Genomic DNA, 19571 nt, shown 5'->3' on the forward strand with positions numbered 1-19571 from the left:
TTATCTTCACTAGACAGGTCAGGGACTGCTCTGAAGATGCGATCCAGCAGCGACACGTACTCGATGATTTCCCAGTCTTGAAGATTTCTTCTGCAGTCCACATCTTCTCCTAATAGTTGGGTGCAACCATTGTTCGAAGTTTCGGTATTGCTACAAGTTTCACTGGCTGGGGTTATGGAAACAATATCAAGATCGCCCATAATATCGCTGATAATTGGAAATGCAGAAACATTAGGGAAACATTGGAAAATGGTAGAATTTTTCAGTGAAACTTCAGGAGAAGTTAAAAATACACATTTGCATATTTAGGAATTAAAAAACTACAAAAAGAATCCATGCATAATAAGTTTCCATTTAGTGGGGCCTAAAAACATGTGTTGTTGTAAGAAATCAGTTTAACCATCTCATCCATCCCATCGGTCCATCCAACCATCCAACCTTCCATCCAAACATTCATCGATATTTCAAAATATTGACCACACACGATATTTCACCGAGAAATCGTTGACAACTGGAAAGAAAACGAAATATTGTGGTCTCGATATCGCCCATGTTGCGATAACAATAATATTGCGATATTATCAATATTATCGTATACAAATTGAGGATTACACTCAACCATGTGCTCATAAAAATTTAAAATGTTTTTTTAATAAACCTTTTTTAGCGATAATATCGAAATATCACTGATACACTAGCGATACAAGCTACACCTAGAATTTACCTAGTCGAAAATATTAGCTATACATTGGCGATATCGATACATTGGCAATACAAGCGACACCTGAAATTTACACAATCGAAAATGTTGGCCATATCGATACATTGGCAATACATCACCGATACCTAGAATTTTTAATACTACTAGTGTTATCAGTATCGCTACCAATGCTATCGGTATCGCTGAGTTGGAGGTAAAGATAATGTCGGAAATATTTTGATAGTATCGAAGATAATTTGAACAATGGGTGCAACTACTATGAATTGTAACTTTTATGGAAGTAGCTTTTCTTCTCTTCTCCTCGACTTTGTCCTTGGGTAGATTCTCTTTTAAGGTGATTTGTTGTCCTTATGGAGTTTTATCAGAGAGTGGTAGGCGCCGCCATGTCCTATAGCGAGTAGATCAGAGTGTGAGCCTTTTTCCACAATCCTTCCGTCTTTTATCACTGCTATGGTTTCCGACTTTTGAATTGTGGATAGTCGATGAGCTATGATTACGCACGTTCTTCTGCCCAACATCATCTTCTCCAAGGCCGCTTGTACTAATCTCTCTGACACGGTATCTAGTGCACTGGTAGCCTCGTCTAAGAGCAGGATTGTGGGGTTCTTCAGTATTGCTCGAGCCAGCGCAATCCTTTGCTTTTGACCTCCTGATAGCTGAACTCCTCTTTCTCCACAATATGTTTTATACCCATCTTTCATGGAGCTGCAATCCTTGACAGTCAACCAACCAACCAACCATGAGCACTAGTAAAATAGTCAATCCTAGTTCTAGTGGGTAACATGAATGCATCTCATGAATGGAAGGCTTGTTTAGCATTCGTTATTGGTTGGAGCCCACAAATCAGCATTGTTAGAGGATCTGAACATTGCATGTATTGGGTACAACCATGGATGGGCCACAGTCCAAAAATTTGCCTCTTTCGACATCTTAGTCCACTGATCAATTGGATTTTTTGTTGACCATTCACTACCATTGCTTTCAACCATTTGGATGTATCCAACCTGTTGGATGATCAGGATCATGAATTGGCTTGATTTTTGGACTGCAGCTCATCTTGGTAGTTTCTTCCAGATGGACAGTTTGGATAACTCAATCATGTAGCATGTGGCCCCATCCTGTGTTTGATGTTGAATAAGCCTCGTGCACTACCGTGGCAAAACGAATTCTGTTTGAAGATGAATGATGGTTATGTATTCTGCATGCACCGAGCTTTACCTTACGAATTCATGAGCGTTGGCAAGCTTAGCGGCCTCAATTATCTCGGTTTCGGTAGCATTCTCATTTCCATATGTAATGTTCTCAGAAATTGTACCTGCAAAAAGAGTTGGCTCCTGGCTAACCAGTGCGATATGCGACCTCAAATGTCTCAAATTGTAGCTCTTGATGTCCTGTCCGTCGATTTCTACCGAACCCTTTAAGGTGTCATAGAATCTCTCGATCAGGCCAATAATGGTAGATTTACCAGAACCACTCTGACCAACCAATGCTACTGTCTTTCCAGCTTCAATCTTGAGACTAAGCCCCCTGAATATCATCTGTCCTGGCCTTAAAGGATAAAAAAAGAACACATTCTTCAACTCAATATGGCCCTTGATAATCTTCCTGGTATTGATTCCTTTGGAGTCATCGGGCTCGATTTCGCTCCTTCTATCCAGGATTTCAAATACTGATTTCACAGCACTGCTTCCCTTGGCTAAGTCAGACGTCATGCTGCCGGCATCTGCAATGACCTTGCCTGTGGTCATCAAGATGAAGAAAGCTTGAAACAAATGTTTGGGGATTACCAGTCCTTGAATCATCAGCCTCCCTCCATACCAAAAGGTCAATGCTATACTTGCTGTAGTGACAAACTGGGAGATGAAGAGGCCAAGGCCAGCGAACCAGGACTGTTTCATGTTCTCTCTCTGTGGGCCTTTCTGACAACTTTCATAAAGTCCCAACACCCTTTTCTGAGAAGAAAACGCCGTGATGGTCCTGTGGTTAACAACGGCCTCGCTTGCTAATTGGCTGCCTTCATTTTGCGCCTTTCGTGCTTTTGTAGACATATTTATCATTAGTACCCGTCTTGAGTAGAAGCAACCAATGAGTAATGGCTGAATCGCTATCATCACGATTGCTACCCTCCATGCGACCACCAAGCCCAACACGAATGCCAGGGAAGCTGTAGTAGTGACTTGTAGAAGCAAGGACAGACGATCGCCCACAAGGGACCGGACCACATTAGCTTCAGCAGCTAGCCTTGCACAGATTGCTGCGCTTGAGTTCTCATCCCGATCGAACCACCCAATCTCAAACGTTAGCACTCTTTCTAGCATTTTCTCCCTTATCCTTTTAGTCAAACGCTCCCCCATGACTGCAAAGTTGTAATGCTGGATGAGATTGGTGACAATGCTGACGAACGCTAAGGTCAAGAAGATGAAGCAATATACTTTGATCTTTGATTTGATGAGCTCCTTGTCATTCAGGAAGAAAACTCCAAGAACTGATCCCAAGCAGTAAGAATGTAGAGGCTGAACTGCTCCAAAGGCAATAGCGCCGAAGCACCCAAACATGGCTCTCTTCCACTCCTGTGAGTTCATTTTCAGCATCCTCCATTGAGAAGGAGAAGAACGTGCAGAAGATTTCAAGGAGGTTTCTTTGTTAGGACTGCTGGAGAGATGATCTTGGATGGCCGACAGTGCTGGGCTGCTCCCTTGGATGAATGACAGTTCTGGAGTGCCCGCTCGTACAATCGATGGTGCTGGGCTGCGTATGCTCAAACCTATGTTGCTTGAATTTTTTTTATTTACCATTTTATGATGATTGCTTTCTATTTCAGCCAGAGAATAAGCATTGAACTCTTCTTCATTTTTCATGGTTGATTGTTGCGACCGCACCATTGCAGAGTAGGCGCCATTGCTCATTTGGATGAGCTGATCATGAGAACCTGATTCAACTACTTTCCCTGATTGAACAACTGCTATCAAATCTGCATTACAGAGTGTGGAGAGGCGATGGGCAATGATTATCGTTGTTCTTCCTACTGCAGCCTGATCCAATGCATCTTGCACAGCCCTTTCAGATTGTGTATCCAATGCACTTGTAGCTTCGTCAAGCAATAGTATTCTTGGGTCTTTGAGTAATGCCCTTGCGATTGAGATCCTTTGCTTCTGTCCTCCCGACATTTGAACCCCAAATTGTCCCACCTAATGAAAATATAAAGATGATTGTTCAAAAACCGATCTGCCGATGCTTTTCATTCCATTTTATAAATATTAAAAAGAAAAAGATCAGTTATTGAATAAGGTGTTTAATGTATAGGTTACTCACTTGGGTGTCATATCCTTCAGGTAATTTAGTAATGAAATCATGCGCATTTGCGACCTTGGCTGCGGCAACAACAAGCTCCATTGAAGCTGTGTCATTGCCAAACAGTATATTCTCTTTTATGGAAGTTGCGAAGAGGATAGGCTCTTGGCTGACCAGACCCATTTGAGATCTCAACCATTTCAGTTGAAGTCTTGTGATATTCTTGCCATCAAATAGGATGTCTCCTCTCACTGGATCATAGAACCTTTCGAGCAACGAGATGACTGTAGATTTACCAGAACCGCTGCCACCGACCAGGCCAATGGTCATACCAGCCATTACTTTAAGATCAAAACCTTGTAGAATGGGGGAATCTGGTCGTGATGGGTATGCGAAATCGACATTCTTAAACTCTATTTCTCCTCTCACGTGTTCTAGAATGAGCCCTGTTTTGTCATCGGAATCGATGGTAGGAAGCTGATTAATCATCTCGAATATACGTGAAGCAGCAGCTGTTGCCTCTGAGATGTACCTGAGATTTGGAAGTGCACCCATAATAGACCTGAAGGCATCAACAGTGAGGCATGAGTTCCAAAAATCAGTAATAGTGATTTCGTATTTTAAGGAAAATCCATCATATAATCTGATGGGTAATTCTAAGTTTGTTAAACTTCCTTGTTATATTTGTTCATTTAATTATATTGTTTAGAGGAATGCTAAGACAAGTTGCAAAACCAGGAAGACATTACTTAGTGGCAAGATGGTTGATCATTTGCCCTCGTAGGGCCCATTACTGATATTCCCAAGTCCCCATATTTCACCTACTCATGGAGTGCAATGTTATCCCAGTCTCGCGTCTAAGCTTAAGCATTCCTCTGATCAACATATTTCTTTTTTCTTTTTCCGATGAATTGAAGAAAATTGGCCAAGTAGCTCTTTCCAAATATATCATTTGGTCTTTAAAATTTCCAAGTTGTGTTGTAATTCGCTCGGCATTGAGGACACTATAATTACTAAGTGTGATGAAGCTTCCCTACACTGATTCCTAAATTCAATCTGTTAATAAGTTGCCAGTTCTAGTGCATTACTGCTGCATGCACGATGCCAACTGATTGTTTTGTCAAGGAAGACTATGGTGTGAAGAGAAGAATAGGATTACAAACTAAAAGGAGAGACAAGTGGTCTGTCTACTCACAATCCACCCAAGAGGACACATAGTCCAGCAATGAAAACATGGCCAGGTTGAGCTCTCGTTTCTGTGACTAGAATGCATCCAATCCAAGCCTGAAAAGACCAGACAGCATAGACCATACCAACGCTCCCGATCGCCATTCCCTTAAGAAATCCTTGTTTTATCCCGAGTGCCATACTTGGTTCAAGTGCATGCTTGAACCTCTCTAATGTTTGATGCTCTGCAACACATGAAACTACTGTTCTGATTGAAGAAACTGCCTGTTCTGCTGTTGCCCCCGCAACTCCGTAAGTCTCTTTCATCTTCCTTGCCACCTCCATCATAAGCTTCCCACATGTGACCCCAGGAACAATGTAGAGGAGCGAGAAGGGAAGAACAGCCAGAGTCAGCTTCCATGACATTAGAAAAGCAACGACAAGGGAAAAGATGAAAGTGGAGGCACCAGCAATCATGTTGGGTATCTGCAACACCAGTAATTTGTTCTGTTGGCTATGTCTCTCTTCAGAAAGATTTTGTTATGAAGTCAGGAAGCACTGTGGTGAAACTTGCACAGAACCATAATAAATTTAAGAATATAATGTACTTGAACCAATCAATAAGCACACAGCTTCCTCCAATTCAAGATATGATTTTTGAGGAAGCACCTCCCACCCAGAATTGCATCCTTGGAAAAAGTGTTGAGGACGAGTTTGTAAGTTACTATATTTGCATTGAGCCGAATGATGTTATGGCTGAAATGGCCATTGTGCTCGGTCTGTGTGCACCATCGAGCTGGCATTCCATTTCAAGCTGGTTTAATAGACTCTGGCACGTTGGTTTCAACCCTGCTTGGTTGCCCCGATTTTTCTGTTTTCTGCAGAAATAAAAGTTGCCTTAGGGCCTGTTTAGTTGATGGGGAATTCTATTCCCAGGTGTTTATCTTTCTTGGGAAAACCAATGAAAGGGTTAATGTTTTATGGAAACATTTAAATTCTGTCTAGTAGGGACTCTAGTAGATTTTGAGGAATTCTAACATCTATTTGGTTGGCACTCAGTGTTTCCTGGCTGAAAGTGTAAATTTTGTTTTTAAGGACTTCTAATGAACAAGGTGCAGACGTGAAAGATCCAAGCCCTTCATCAATTGGGCCACATGATGCATGGATTGGTCTAAATTTCAGGCCATGATGTTCTCACAGTTGGTCACACATGATATCTGGCCAAAAACATGGTTGGTCCCAATTTATCATATTGAAATGTCAAAGCATTAATGTAGACTGTCCATCATCTGTACCACCTTTGATTGCCATCTCCCTAAAAAAAGCCACTTTGATTGAACTTGCATCATGTGGGGTCTACCTTTGATTGCCACCTCTTTCAAAAACCACTTTGTTTGAACTTGCATCATGTAGGTCTAGCTTTGATTGCCCATCCATTGTAAAAATCACTTTGATTGAATGATCATAACCATCCAACTAATGACTAAGAAAGTGAACGTTCAGTGGCACGTGTCATACTTTTCTGAGCTTTTCCCAGGAATTGCATTCACCAATTTGGGGGAAAATGCTGAAAAAAACATGGCTAGGGATGTGTTTCATAGGGAATGTCTAAATTCTATTTGGCCAATATACTTTCCTGGGAAATAGAGTGTTCGTTTGATATTCAGTCTTTGAGATACGAAAAACAAGATTCCACACTTCAAAAAGAAGCGTTTGGTTTGTCAAGTTCCTAGAATTTCCAATTCCCTTAAGCAAGTTCTCAAGAAAGCTAGAATTTCAATTCTTTTAGAAAAGATGTTATGTCAATTTCAGGAACTTGTTTCCATCTTCTCCTTCCACTACCAAGTTCTCCCTCCCAACGGATAATGGATAGATTCATCTCACTCATTATGTGGCCCAAGGATGAAGGGTCCATGGATAAAAATTGCATTGCTCATGTGAACCTAGTTGTTTGACTACATAATGGATGAAATAGACCAACGATTGGATTTTTTTATATAGAATAATCAATACATCTCATCCATTTTCTTAGCCATTGATTGGACTACTAAGATCGTCTGACCACTGATTTTTCAGATGGCCAGTAATAAAAGATAGGTCCCATTTGATGGATGACCTAGATCAGTGATTGGATAGTTTCTACTACAATCAACATTGATTATCCATTTCCTAGCCACTAATTGGATAGTTTGGATCACTTGACCAAAGTGATTTTTGAAAGGGATAGGCAATTAAAGGCAGGACCCATGTGATGGATGATCTAGATCAATGACTTGACTGTTTCTACTATAATCAATTTGAATTATCCATTTCCTAGGCCATTGATTGGAAGCTAGGATCATCTTGCCATAGACTAGATACAAAGTAAACTAGGAGGGGTGTGTGCATGTGCGCGTGCGTGCATGTGACTTGACATGTGAGAGCTGTGTTTGGGATGATATCTTTTATACACCTATGATCAATTTCTGCGGTCTACCTTGGAGGAGATGCATGGGGAGGTGCTACTATACCCTTTGTTTGTTGGTAGGTAGGTCCTCCACTTACAAAACTAGACAGACCCCAACATGTAGGGAGTTGGATTCAAGATGGGATCGCACGAGGTGTGATTGGCTTCTGCAATCTACCTCACAAAAGATGAGGTATGAGGTTTGCACAACTGCTGCTACTGCCATTAGTTACTTAGGTGGTAGGGATGAGTCTTCTTGAGTTGAATGATGCATTGCTGGTAGAGATATGATCCTATTGGAGTGAACATTGCTTATTTTGTGGCCAGGTTTAGGGTGTTGGTTTCACTAGCGTTCGAGCAGCTTTCACTGGAACCTATGTAATGTAGAGTTGGCATTGTGCTAGCATAGTCTACCTTATGGCATGGTTGTGCTTTATGCTGAGATGTGCCAGGGTCACTTCTTATCGTTTTCTAATATGGTCTAATTAGATATCTTGTGCGAGCACTTAGTCATGTAGGTGACTCATGGGCCTCAACCGCCCACCTCTGCATTAAGGAGAGAATGAGATTGGGCACCACAACTTTAGCATGCAAAGATGATAGCCATGGGTCATACGACCAGGTTGCATGTACTGATAGAAAAAAAAATCAATTCTAAATGACGTATCTACATAGGGATGATCCTTTGAAGCAACACCATGATCCTGGGAGATTTGGTATGCGTTTCACCAATGGCATTATTGAGTTCTTGTGAAACTTTTGTAAACTTTGATTTTGAAAAAAAAAGGTTTGTGTGTATATGTAGTTGTCATATTTCCATAAAATGTCGACTTTTGATTCACAAAGTGAAACTTTCTTGATAAATTGGATAAGTATGCATGTGGGATGAATGTGACTACAGGTTGAGAGTTCATTCCTCTCACTGTTTTTGTGTGGGTATAGGGCAGACACAATAGAGCTTGCTTTTATTTATTTATTTATTTTTTAATGCTAACAGATGGTAGCTTGGTACACACCTCTATTAGCAGTAGTGGAGTCCCAGCTAGTCCCATGCCTTAAATTCATATGTGGGAGATTTAGTTTTTATCTTTTCGAACTGACATGCCATCCCAAAGGGGTCAATCGAGCGACGTTGAATGTAGGCCAATGTGGGGTCCACTTGTTCGGCCCTTGGTGGGTGGGCTACACATTTTAGGTGTGGCATGGTTTCCCTTCGGAAGAGATGTTCGGTCCCTAACATGTGTTCTTTTGGTTTTTACATGATTAATCAGAACTACATTGTAGGCTATGTTTGGTTGTTGAAAGAAAGAGATGCAAAGATAAAAGACCACTGTTAATGAGCATAACAATTTCAGGCACATAGTTTCTTTACTGTTTTCTTTTTCTTTACTGTTTTCAAAGAAATTTAGGTTTTTGCTACCATTGCTCTTGAGACAAATTTCTGCTTAAATACCTGTATAGACTGGTTATGTGTTGGATTTGAAGAGATATATCTATAAAGATCATTTGAAAATGTTGTTTCAAATATATTGCAGACATTTTAAGAAAGATACTTGAGTTCACCATCAATCACCCCTTCAATCTCTAGCAGCAAATTGCCTTGGCACTCTCTCTTTCTTTTATTCAATTCATCTCCATAATAGAGAAAGGAATGAGAAACAATGATAAAAGAAGATAGAGAAAAGAACCTTCTCACTAAGAACGTCTTGAATTATATGGGCATCAACAGAGATGGTGGTGACCACCTCGCTTGTTGTGTTGGTGCCATTAGTGTCAAAGAAAGCTACATCTTGACGGAGGACATTTTTTAGATATTCCATTCGCATGCGAGAAGTTTGTCTCTCTGCAGTTCTTGTCCAACACAACCCTTCTGCATATGACATAAGAAACAAAGAAAATCATCAACAGAAAACACTATGCAAGCAAAGAGACTGTTGTTAATGCATTCTCAAAACGAGGAATGCTATTCTAGGTGCCCCATCACCAAACACAAACGGAAAGAACATGCAAACATGTCATGTGATAGTTTAGTCCCAAGGTGAATGCTGTTTTGATTAAAAAAAAAAACCATAGAGGAATAATTTTACCTAGATTTTGAAATCTCAACCTAAAATGGATTTTGAATCCCTACAGAGATGGATGTGGAGAACTTTATCGTACGCACGTCTTCTATGTATTTAGATGTCAAAATGTATTAATCCATTAATGGAAGATGATATGGTTTGGTACCATGGGTCAGTTTTTTTTTTCTTGCAAAATTCCTTGTTTATGATCAAAAGTTTGATTTCTTAAATTTAAGAAGTGGACATGCCTCTACATTGTGGTGAAGCCTTTCTGTCCTGAATGCTAGTGCACCTAAGATGGAGATGTTTTGTTCTCTACAACCAATGTGTTGTCCATTCCATTGAGGAGAAGATCTTTAGCAGGAACACTATCCAAGGTTCTTAAAAATCTTATAATCCACACACCTTTTAGAATTGTTGCACAACACAATATATTTAGCTTCCACAGATGAAAGGGTGGTTGAAGTTTGTTTTTACTGCACCATGAAATTGCACTTCCATTTAGCATAAACATATAACCCGAAGTGGACTTGTTTTCATCTTGATCACCTCTCTAAGTTTGCATACTTGGTGTCTTGATAACATTGCGTAATCCTTTATTCCTTGGAATTACTTCCCTATTAGTGACTTATAGTTGAAAGTCACTTGCAGGCATCAAAATGACCCTCATCTTTTTTGGATACACTCCATGAATGTCTTTTTTACTTGACAGAAATAAGCTACTTTTTAATAAAAGTTAGTTTGGTAACCTCCTTTGTAAAAGTAGTTTATTAACTTTAACTAACTTATAGTCACGAAATTTTTGCCCATTAACTTTTTAACTTTTGGGGGTTTTTACCTGAAAATTCCTGGGAGCATGTGATATTCCTGTAACATGCATATTTTGACTCTCCATATTTACCAAAACATTCCTATGACTGTAGGAATGGAGGATGAAAAGTTGAAACTAGCCTTGATGGGGAGATTTGCGGAAGGAAATTAGGCTTCCGGAAAATCAGAAGCTATGTTGGCCCTAACTTGTAGTGTTTGTGAAAATCCAATCTGACCACTAGTTGCATGACCTAATTTTATTTGTAGATATAAAAAACAAGCCCCATTCATGATTTAGGCGGACCATATGATTGGAAACAGTGTACATGGCGATGCCCGCCCTTCAAACTGTTTCCCTTTGTGGGACCCACCTAAATAATGGATTGTCCTGATTCTTGGGCCCTAGGCCTAAATGTTTTTATGGAATCTAATGGCTGGAGTGGATTTCTTATAATATTCCTGGTGGATCCTATAAAAAATCAATGTTGGATATCTCTCCAAGGTGTGGTCCATCTGAATCACGGGCCAGTGTGGTTTTTGGGCCATGAGCCTAATGTCAGATTACACAACTAATGATTGAAGTAGATTTCACATTCACATCACGGTGGGCCCTGCCAAAAATTGTCAATGGCATCCTTCCACAACTACTGTTTGAAGGGATTTACCTTTGTTAGATGCGTTGGCATCGGACGGATTAAGTGGTGTGCCGCACACCACTGACCTAAGGGGTGTGTTGATGTCACGAAGTTCCATGGGCCGCACCATGATGTATGTGTTATATCCAAACTGTTTATCGATTTGGCAAGATCATTTTAGGACATGAGCCCAAAAATGAGGCAGATCCAAATCTCAAGTAGACCACACTACAGAAGTTTTGGATCATGCTGATATTTCTTTTTTCCCTTCATCAAGGTATGTGTGACCTTATGAACAGGTAGGATGGCAAATAAATATCATGGTAGGCCATAGGAAGGTTTCAACAGCAGGCATCATGGTCCCCGCTGCTTTCTATGACGTGGTCCACTTGAGCATCGGATTTGCCTCATTTTTTAGATCATGCCCTAAATTATATCACCTAATGGGTGGAAAGTGTGGATATAACACAAACATCATGGTGGGGCCCACAAAACTTGGTGACGTCAACACATGATGTGTGGCACACCACGCAATCTGCTTTCCATGGCATTCTTTTAGCTTTTCTAAGCTTTTAGTATATTAAAAAAAGAAAGCATTATTGGAGCCACACCCAAGCCCACCGTGATGTACATGTGAAATCTACTCTGTCCATTAGTCATGTAATCCATGTTAGGCTCAAAGCTAAAAATCATGTTGACTTTTGATTCAGATGGGCCACACCAAAAGAAATAGTTGGGTGAGATGTCCAATATTTATTTTTTACTGGCCTACCATGAAGATTATAAGAAATCCATTCCAACCATTATATTCCAGAAAAAAACATTTGGGCCTAGGGCAGTTTGGAGGGTGGGCATCACCGTGCACATTATTTCTAATTGTATGGTCCACCTAAATCATAGATGGGGCGATATATATATATATATATATATATATATATATATATATATATATATATATATATATATATATATATATATATATATATAAAGTTTGGATTAGATTTTCAGAAACACAGTAAGTTATGGTCATCATAGCTTCTGGTTTTCAGCATGGAAACACAAGAGGCTTCTGATTCTTTGAAAATCTCCCTTTCAAGCTAATTCCAACTTTTCATCCACCATCTATACAGTAGAAAAATGTTTTGGTAAATATGAAGAGTTAAAAGCATGTTACGGGATTATCATATGCTCCCAAGAATTCAGGTAAAAATCCCGAACTTTTGTACTCTCTCTCTCTCTCTCTCTCTCTCTCTCTCTCTCTCTCGTGTTTTTCTTTCTCATCTCTCCACATGTATCAAAGGTGGCCCCGCACGATGAGTGGACCACATCGAAAGTGGCCCACATGATGGGCAGGCCATATGAAAGGCAGGCCCCACATGATGGCCAACCCACATCAAGATGGGCCCACATAATAGATGGTCCACATCAACGGTTAGCCGCTAGTGATGAGTGGTCACCATAAGATGGACGGTCCACATCAAAGGTGGGCTCCACAAGATGGGCAATGGACGTTGAAGGTGGGTCCAACATGATGGATTACCCACATCTAGGTGGGCCTCACATAATAGATGGTCCACATTAAAGGTCAACCCCTAATGATAATGGCCAAAATCCATGCTTGGCCTTGCATGATGGACGGCCCACTTTGAAGGTGGGTCCCATTGGATGTATGGTCCACGTCAACGGTGGGCTTGACATGATGGGCGATAGACATTGAAGGTGTGCCCCCACATGATAGACAATTAACATTGATGTGGGCTCATCGTGATGGATGACTCACGTTAAGGTGGGCTCACATAATGGATGGTCCCTATCGAAGATCAACACCTTATGATGAATGGCCTACATCTAAGGTGGGCCTCACATGATGGACAATCCACATTAAAGGTGGCCTCTACATGATGAATGATACACATCTAATGTTTGACATGATGGACCTACATCCAATGTGGCCACACATGATGGATAGCCCACATCGAAAGTGGGCCTTACAAGGTGGATGGTCCATATTGAAGGTAAGCCCCACACGATGGATGGTTCACAATGAAGACAAGGCCAAGGTGGGCCTAACCTAATGAGCAGTCCACATCAAAGGTTGGCTTCACATGATGGATAGGCAACATTAAAGGTGGGACTCATATGATGAACGATACACCGCCAATGTTTGACATATGGACAACCCCACATCCAAGGTGATCCCACATGATCAACAATACACATCTAATGTTTGACATGATGGACAACCCCACATCCAAAGTGGCCCCACATGATGGACTTTTCACATTGAAGACAAGGTCAAGGTGGGTCCAACATACTGAATCGGTTCACATCAAAGGTTGGCCTCACATGATGGACAATAAATATTAAAGGTGGATCCTATGTGAATAAGAAAAAAATGGAAGAGATTTCAATAAAAGATATTTAAAAAAATTGAAAGTGGAAAAAAAAGGAGAAAAAGATATTAATGAAAGAAATTTAATAATTACTTATGTGATGTTAGAAACCAAAAAAAAACTTTTCTACATGTTTGCTAATAAATATCTTATTTATCAAATAAATGTGTTGGTTGGACAACTAAAAACCAAGATAAGTTACTTGATGCATAAGGAGCTTAAACAAAAATGACTTATCATCCAAATGGGCGTGGAGTAATTCCTTGCAGGAATTAATTGGGAAGTTGGCCTCCCATTTAAAATTTCAAATTATTGAAATGTAGCGTGTGTTTAGGTTTTCCGAGTCAAGCACAACAACCAATTGAACCTGAGTTTATGATTCTTTTTTTTCGAGTGTGGTTTGGACTTGCTCCACATGTGTCATTGTGGTACACATGTACGAGATTCTATCCACTCAATGGACCCTCTACCATATCTACAGGCGGTGGTAAACGTAAAAAAGATAAAAATTGGCCAGTTTTACTGTCCATTTCTCATACATGTGTGTGCAGTGGCTGAGCAGAGCCAGCAGAATGTTGTGCTGAACACGGACATGTGTGACAGGTCACTCCAAAGGGTTGGAGTCAACGGTCAGCATGGTTAACATGGTTGCATGAGGAATGCATAGGAATTCACCTACCAATAAAAGCAGCTATTCCCACGCCAAGGGCCACGTACACCAACTGGACTGCATACTGCAAAATACCTGCACGAGTCAATGCTTTGCAACTTTGAAGGAACCAGAAAAGAAAAAAGAAAATATTTTTTACTGCAAAATTCCTTAAGCCTGTTTGGTTCGAGGTAATCACTTGTAATTTAATGTAAATAAATAATAAAAATTTACTTTGGTATTTTCTCCGATCAGATTTGACAGATGCAGCGTCTCAAAGGTTTTACTTGATTTGTGTGACGTTTGTACCATGTTTACTTGGTGGAACTATGGCCCTGACCACGATGTATGTGTTTTATTAATATTATCTATTCATTTTGACAGATCATTTTAGGACATGAGCCCAAAGATGGGGCATAATGATGCCACTTTTGAAAACTTACCGTTTCCAGTGCTGTGTTTCACTTATTCTACCTCATTTTTGGACTAATGCCCCAAAATGATATGAGAAAATAAATAGATGGACAGTGTGGATATAACACATACATTATAGTGGGCTTATAGAGATTTTGCTTTTATGAGGTTGGATTTTCTCCTCATTCTTGGATTTTACTGCCTAGTGCTTCGGGTAACCGATATTCTCTCCCAATGCTTTTTAGGAAGAGAAATTAGGTTACCACCTTTCTTTACAAATAAAGTCTAAAATAAAAAATTGTGAACCCACGTGGTATTTGTTTCACATCTAATCCATACAGCATATGCATGCCAATATTATTATTAGATGAACGGAAAATATAAGGGATCCAATAGTAAGGTGGGGCAATCCATAAAAATATAATGTCCGCTATTCAAAATATCCATTTAATGATTTGATTGACCTGATTTTTTGTTCGTGTTATTACTGTGGTATATAGTTCATATGTTTAACAGGTTTGATTTTATACATACCATAAGGGCTCCACACAAATCTTGAGTTCCACTACTTTCTTAAAGCTTGTTTGATTTTCAATTACACCAAAAATACAATATAAATAGGTATTTATCATTTACGTTTGTAATTCATTTCATCTGATTTTGCTTCAAGAGTTGCTCATGTTTGGAACGTGTGACACTAGAACTGAGGAAAAGATAAAATGAATTCACTAAAATTTATAGAGCTTACTAGTATGTATATGTCTGATTCATGCGTGCCGCTGAAATGGAGGAAAAGATAAAATGAATTCACTAAAATTTATAAAGCACATGGGTATGTATATGTCTTATCCATGCTGTCTATCTGTTTTACCTGCTCATTTTACGACATGAGCCAAAAAATGAACCAGTTCTAAAGCTTAATTGTACCACACCAAAGGAAACAAAGGGAATTGGACACTTACCATTGAAAATTTATTGGGGGTCACAAATTTTGGATCAAGCTGATATTTGTGTTTATCCTTCATCTATATCTATGTGACCTTATAGCCAGGTTGGATGGTGGGCCCACAACCGTGTGGGCCCTAGAAAGGTTTCAGTTTTCAATCGGTGCATGTAATTATCCCCTTGTTTCCTTTAGTGTGGTCCAATTGAGCTTACAATCTGACTTATTTTTTGGGTCATGTCCTAAAGTGAAATGGTAAAACGGATGGACAGTGTGGATCAGACACATACATTATGGTGGGACCCACAGATTTTACCACGTGTGATTTTTGATGTGCATTTAAGATAATCATTGTCCTATTGCATTTTAAAAGTAATCATGACTTATTTACACCTATTTACATTGTAATTCTAAGAAACAAACAAGGCAACAAGAGTATTTTTGTAATTTCTAATTGTAAAGGCATTATTCGGTAAAATATAGATTCACGGGGAATTTTGCAGTAAAAATCTGAGAAAAAGAAAAGCATTCAAATTTCATTGAGGAGACAAGCAATATAATGATAGTTCACCACCATAATTAAGGGGGAGTCATGCTCAGCATGCCCCAAAAATCAGAGTATCAGACAATCTTAACCATCTGATTGCAATTTGCTCCATTGAATTTACACTGACAACCATTTTACTTTTAACGATTGTCTTGATATCCACCAAGTAGATTGCTAGGATCATCTGATGAATGTGATTTTCGAGATATGCCCCATTAGAATAGGTTTAAAGAATACAGTCAAGTCGTATTGGCATGTTCCGTCTAAAAGATGGAGGGGCTATAGAATTTATACATGTTTCATTGATTGAACTGACCTCATCTACTATATGGGATGACAAGAAGGAAGCAGCAGTTCCATAGGTGTTGAGGGTGCGGCTGAGGACCCACATCGTAAGGGGGTTCATCAACCCGTCTCCTATGCTTCCGATGATTCCCATTAATACCAACCATTGATCAACACCGTCAGCCAATTTGAAAAGCTGAAAAACAGAAGTGTTTTGCTTCTTATTCTCCATCTTCTATCTTTTCTAAGTAGGAGTAGGAAGGAGAGGAGAGGAGAGGAGAGGAGAGAAACTGGCTAGGCGAACCACCTTACGTTCCCATCTTATACATTGTACTCTCTCTCTCTCTCTTTCTCATGGACGAGGATTTGTAGATTGCCACATGGATGAGTGCGTAGGAGAGTACGTAAGAAGCAAAACCAATGTTTTGTCGGAGGCGGATTGGGTACTTTCCCTGCCTGTCCCGACCTCGGCACAAGCAGGGGCTCTGACGGGCCCATCGTGATTTATGGATTTTATCTACAACGTACATCCATTTTGACATTTCATTTTAGGATAAAATTCCAAAAATGAGACAGAGCCAAGGCTAAAGCAGACCATAGCACGAGAAAGCAGCGGTGATAATGACAGGCACCGTCGAATCTTTCTTAGAGTACACTGTGATGTTTATTTGCCATCCAACTTGTTCATAAGGTCATATAAACCTGGATAAAGGAAAAAATAAATATCGGCTTGATTTGAAACTTCCGTAGCCCCTAAAAAGTTGTCAACGGTGGGAATTTAATTCCCACTGTGTGGTCCACGTGAACTTTAGATCTGCCTTACTTTTAATCTTATGCCGTAAAATGATATGGAAAAATGGATGGACAGTGTGGATAAAACCTATACATCATCATGGTAACTACTTAGAGGAGTACCCAATCCTTGTCCGTTTTTGTCGCCGGCATCCACGGACAAGGATTCGTTAATGAGTAACGACGTCTGTAGTGGTAGGTGCTGGAAAAGCTGTGTGTGCAGTGTGCCTATCAATATGTCCGTGGGTTTATCACACCGTCCATCCAATTTTCTTGCTCATTTTAAGGCAGAAGCCTAAATATGAGGTAGATCAAATCACAGGTGGACCCACGGTCATTAAAACACCCACTAAAATGTTACACGTGTAACAACTAATCAGCTTCTCTGACTGAACCACCTTCAAATATACTTTTAAGTTGCCTCACGATAATCCGCTTTCACAGACTGCGTGGTGAGTAACTCTGTGGGTCCCACCATGATGCGATTATCTTATCCACACACGTTCATCTGTTTCTCTAGCTAGTTTTAGGGTATCAGACCAAACTTGAAGCAAATTCAAGCTCAACCGGGCCACACCAAAGAAAATAGTAGAATTGTGCACATACTGTTGAAATTTCTTGAGGGCCATAGAAGTTTTGGATTAATCTGATATGTGTATTTTTCCTTCATCCATTTCTCTGTGACCTTATGAATAGGTTGGATAATAGATAAACATCACTTTAGGCATTAAGAAGATTTCAATGGTTGATGTCATGTCATTATCCCATTGTTTTTTTTTTTTTTTTTGGTGTGCTGCTCTTAGGGCCTGGTTGATTTTATCATTTCTTGGCAAATACATTACAAATAGGTAATGGTTATTTACCTAAGTGATTACCATGCGACTCCCAATCCTGGAGTTGAAACTTGCTTTTTCAACACTAAAACTGGGGGACACGTGTCTAAATAAATGTGAGGCCATTGTAATGTATATGGCTTACCCACATTGTCCATCCACTATGCGGATTGATTTTAGGGCATGAACCGAAAAAATGAGGTGGATCCAAAGCTCAAGCAGACCACACCATAGGAAATTAATTGTGGGAATTGAGAGCCTATCGTTAAAAACTTCTTAGGTCACACAAAAGTTTTGGATTAACATGATATTTATGTTTTCCCCATATACATGTATGTGTGAACTTCTAAACAGGTTAGATAATAAATAAACATCAATGTGGGCCTAGTAAAGGAAACAACCTTCAACGGTGGATGGCTTAAGAGTACTGCTTCCTTTGGTGTGAGCCACTTGAGCTTTAGATCTTCTTCTTCTTCTTCTTCTTTATTTATTTATTTTATTTTGTCTTATAAGTCAAATTGTTTTAGTAAGATGTATGAATGGTGTGGATATGCCACATATATCATGGTGGGACTCACAAAATTAAGTCAAAATTTTGAACTGTTTTTTCATACATAAATACTCCCATATGTTCAAACAAGTTGAGACAGTAATAATTACTTATTTACAGCCTATTTCTAAAGAAATTCAAAAATCAAACAAACCCTTAACCTTTGGATATGCTTCAATGTTGGGCTCATGCTCTAAAATAAACGGGAGAAGCATATAAACAACATGGATAAAATACATTTATTACACGGATAAAATACATTTATTATGGTGAGCCCCACAGAGTTTACTTGGCACATGATTAGGTTGTATCTGTGGGGCGCACATTGATGTTATCCATATCTTCCATTTGGATCCAAATATCAGGTCAACCACACCACTGATCATTGAACGCCCACCATTAAAAGCTTCTTATGGCCCACTGTAACATTTATTTACCAGGCAACTTGTTTATAAAGTATACTTGGCTGAAAGTAAAACACAAATATCAGCTTCATCTAAAACTTTTGTGGTCTACAAGCATTCAATGACTACTGTTTCCGGTGGTATTGTCCACATTAGATTTGGATTTACTTCATTTTTGGGCCATGCCGTAAGCAACAGGTGCATCGACGTGGGTTCCACAATCATGGCCTGACCATACTCTCCATTGAAATCCTTGGACGATTTAGAAATCATAGAATCTCATTGATACACTTCCAATTCCAATTGCACTCTAATATATAGCATTTGGAGGAAACACAATCAAAATAGGAAACAGATTCTGCAAATTCACAGTTCTGCGAAAATCTGCACAGAATCTGTTGATGGCATCGAAACTAATCCTTCGATGACATAAAAATCATGTCGATGACATCGAACTAACACCTCAACTGTCCAGAGACAAAACATGATTTTTTTAAAATTTTCGATGGCATCGAACACTCATTAATGACATAAAAAATGTGCCCAGTTAGTCCAGCGACCAACTGAAGAAAATCTGAAAAATATCGATGGGATCGAGAACCGTTCGATGCCATCGAAGGTGATGTCG

The 19571-nt window shown here is 39.6% G+C and overlaps 2 protein-coding genes across 11 annotated transcripts in view; one reads left to right on the plus strand and one right to left on the minus strand.

Moving 5' to 3' along the window:
• The window catches only part of LOC131239860 (uncharacterized), a 28829-nt gene extending 14564 nt beyond the window's left edge, over positions 1 to 14265 (plus strand). Inside the window, exons 4-5 of one of the 9 annotated variants that reach the window (XR_009168450.1) lie at positions 2766 to 3473; positions 3609 to 3846. The gene's annotated coding sequence lies outside the window, so the exon portion shown is untranslated. Of the gene's footprint in view, positions 1 to 2765; positions 3847 to 4053; positions 4184 to 5550; positions 6027 to 10339; positions 10482 to 10611; positions 10955 to 14129 lie in introns of those variants that run through there. The other 8 variants (XR_009168454.1, XR_009168455.1, XR_009168456.1 and 5 more) reach the window with 8 other exon arrangements.
• On the minus strand, positions 818 to 16635 carry LOC131239859 (putative multidrug resistance protein). Of its 2 annotated transcripts, none has more exons than XM_058237750.1 (7): positions 16396 to 16635; positions 14206 to 14260; positions 9314 to 9495; positions 5208 to 5665; positions 4034 to 4574; positions 1940 to 3909; positions 818 to 1426 (listed from the first exon to the last, which is right to left on the minus strand). In XM_058237750.1, exons 1-7 carry the CDS (start codon positions 16594 to 16596, stop codon positions 1051 to 1053), a joined length of 3783 nt encoding a protein of 1260 aa, XP_058093733.1. In that variant the 5' UTR covers positions 16597 to 16635; the 3' UTR covers positions 818 to 1050. The 2 variants fall into 2 exon arrangements, with proteins under 2 accessions (XP_058093733.1, XP_058093734.1); XM_058237751.1 differs by having other exon boundaries at positions 1300 to 1434.
• Positions 16636 to 19571: the final 2936 nt, after the last annotated feature.

This window comes from Magnolia sinica, chromosome 3 (assembly GCF_029962835.1).
Source record: "Magnolia sinica isolate HGM2019 chromosome 3, MsV1, whole genome shotgun sequence".
Classification (NCBI taxonomy): Eukaryota; Viridiplantae; Streptophyta; class Magnoliopsida; order Magnoliales; family Magnoliaceae; genus Magnolia; species Magnolia sinica.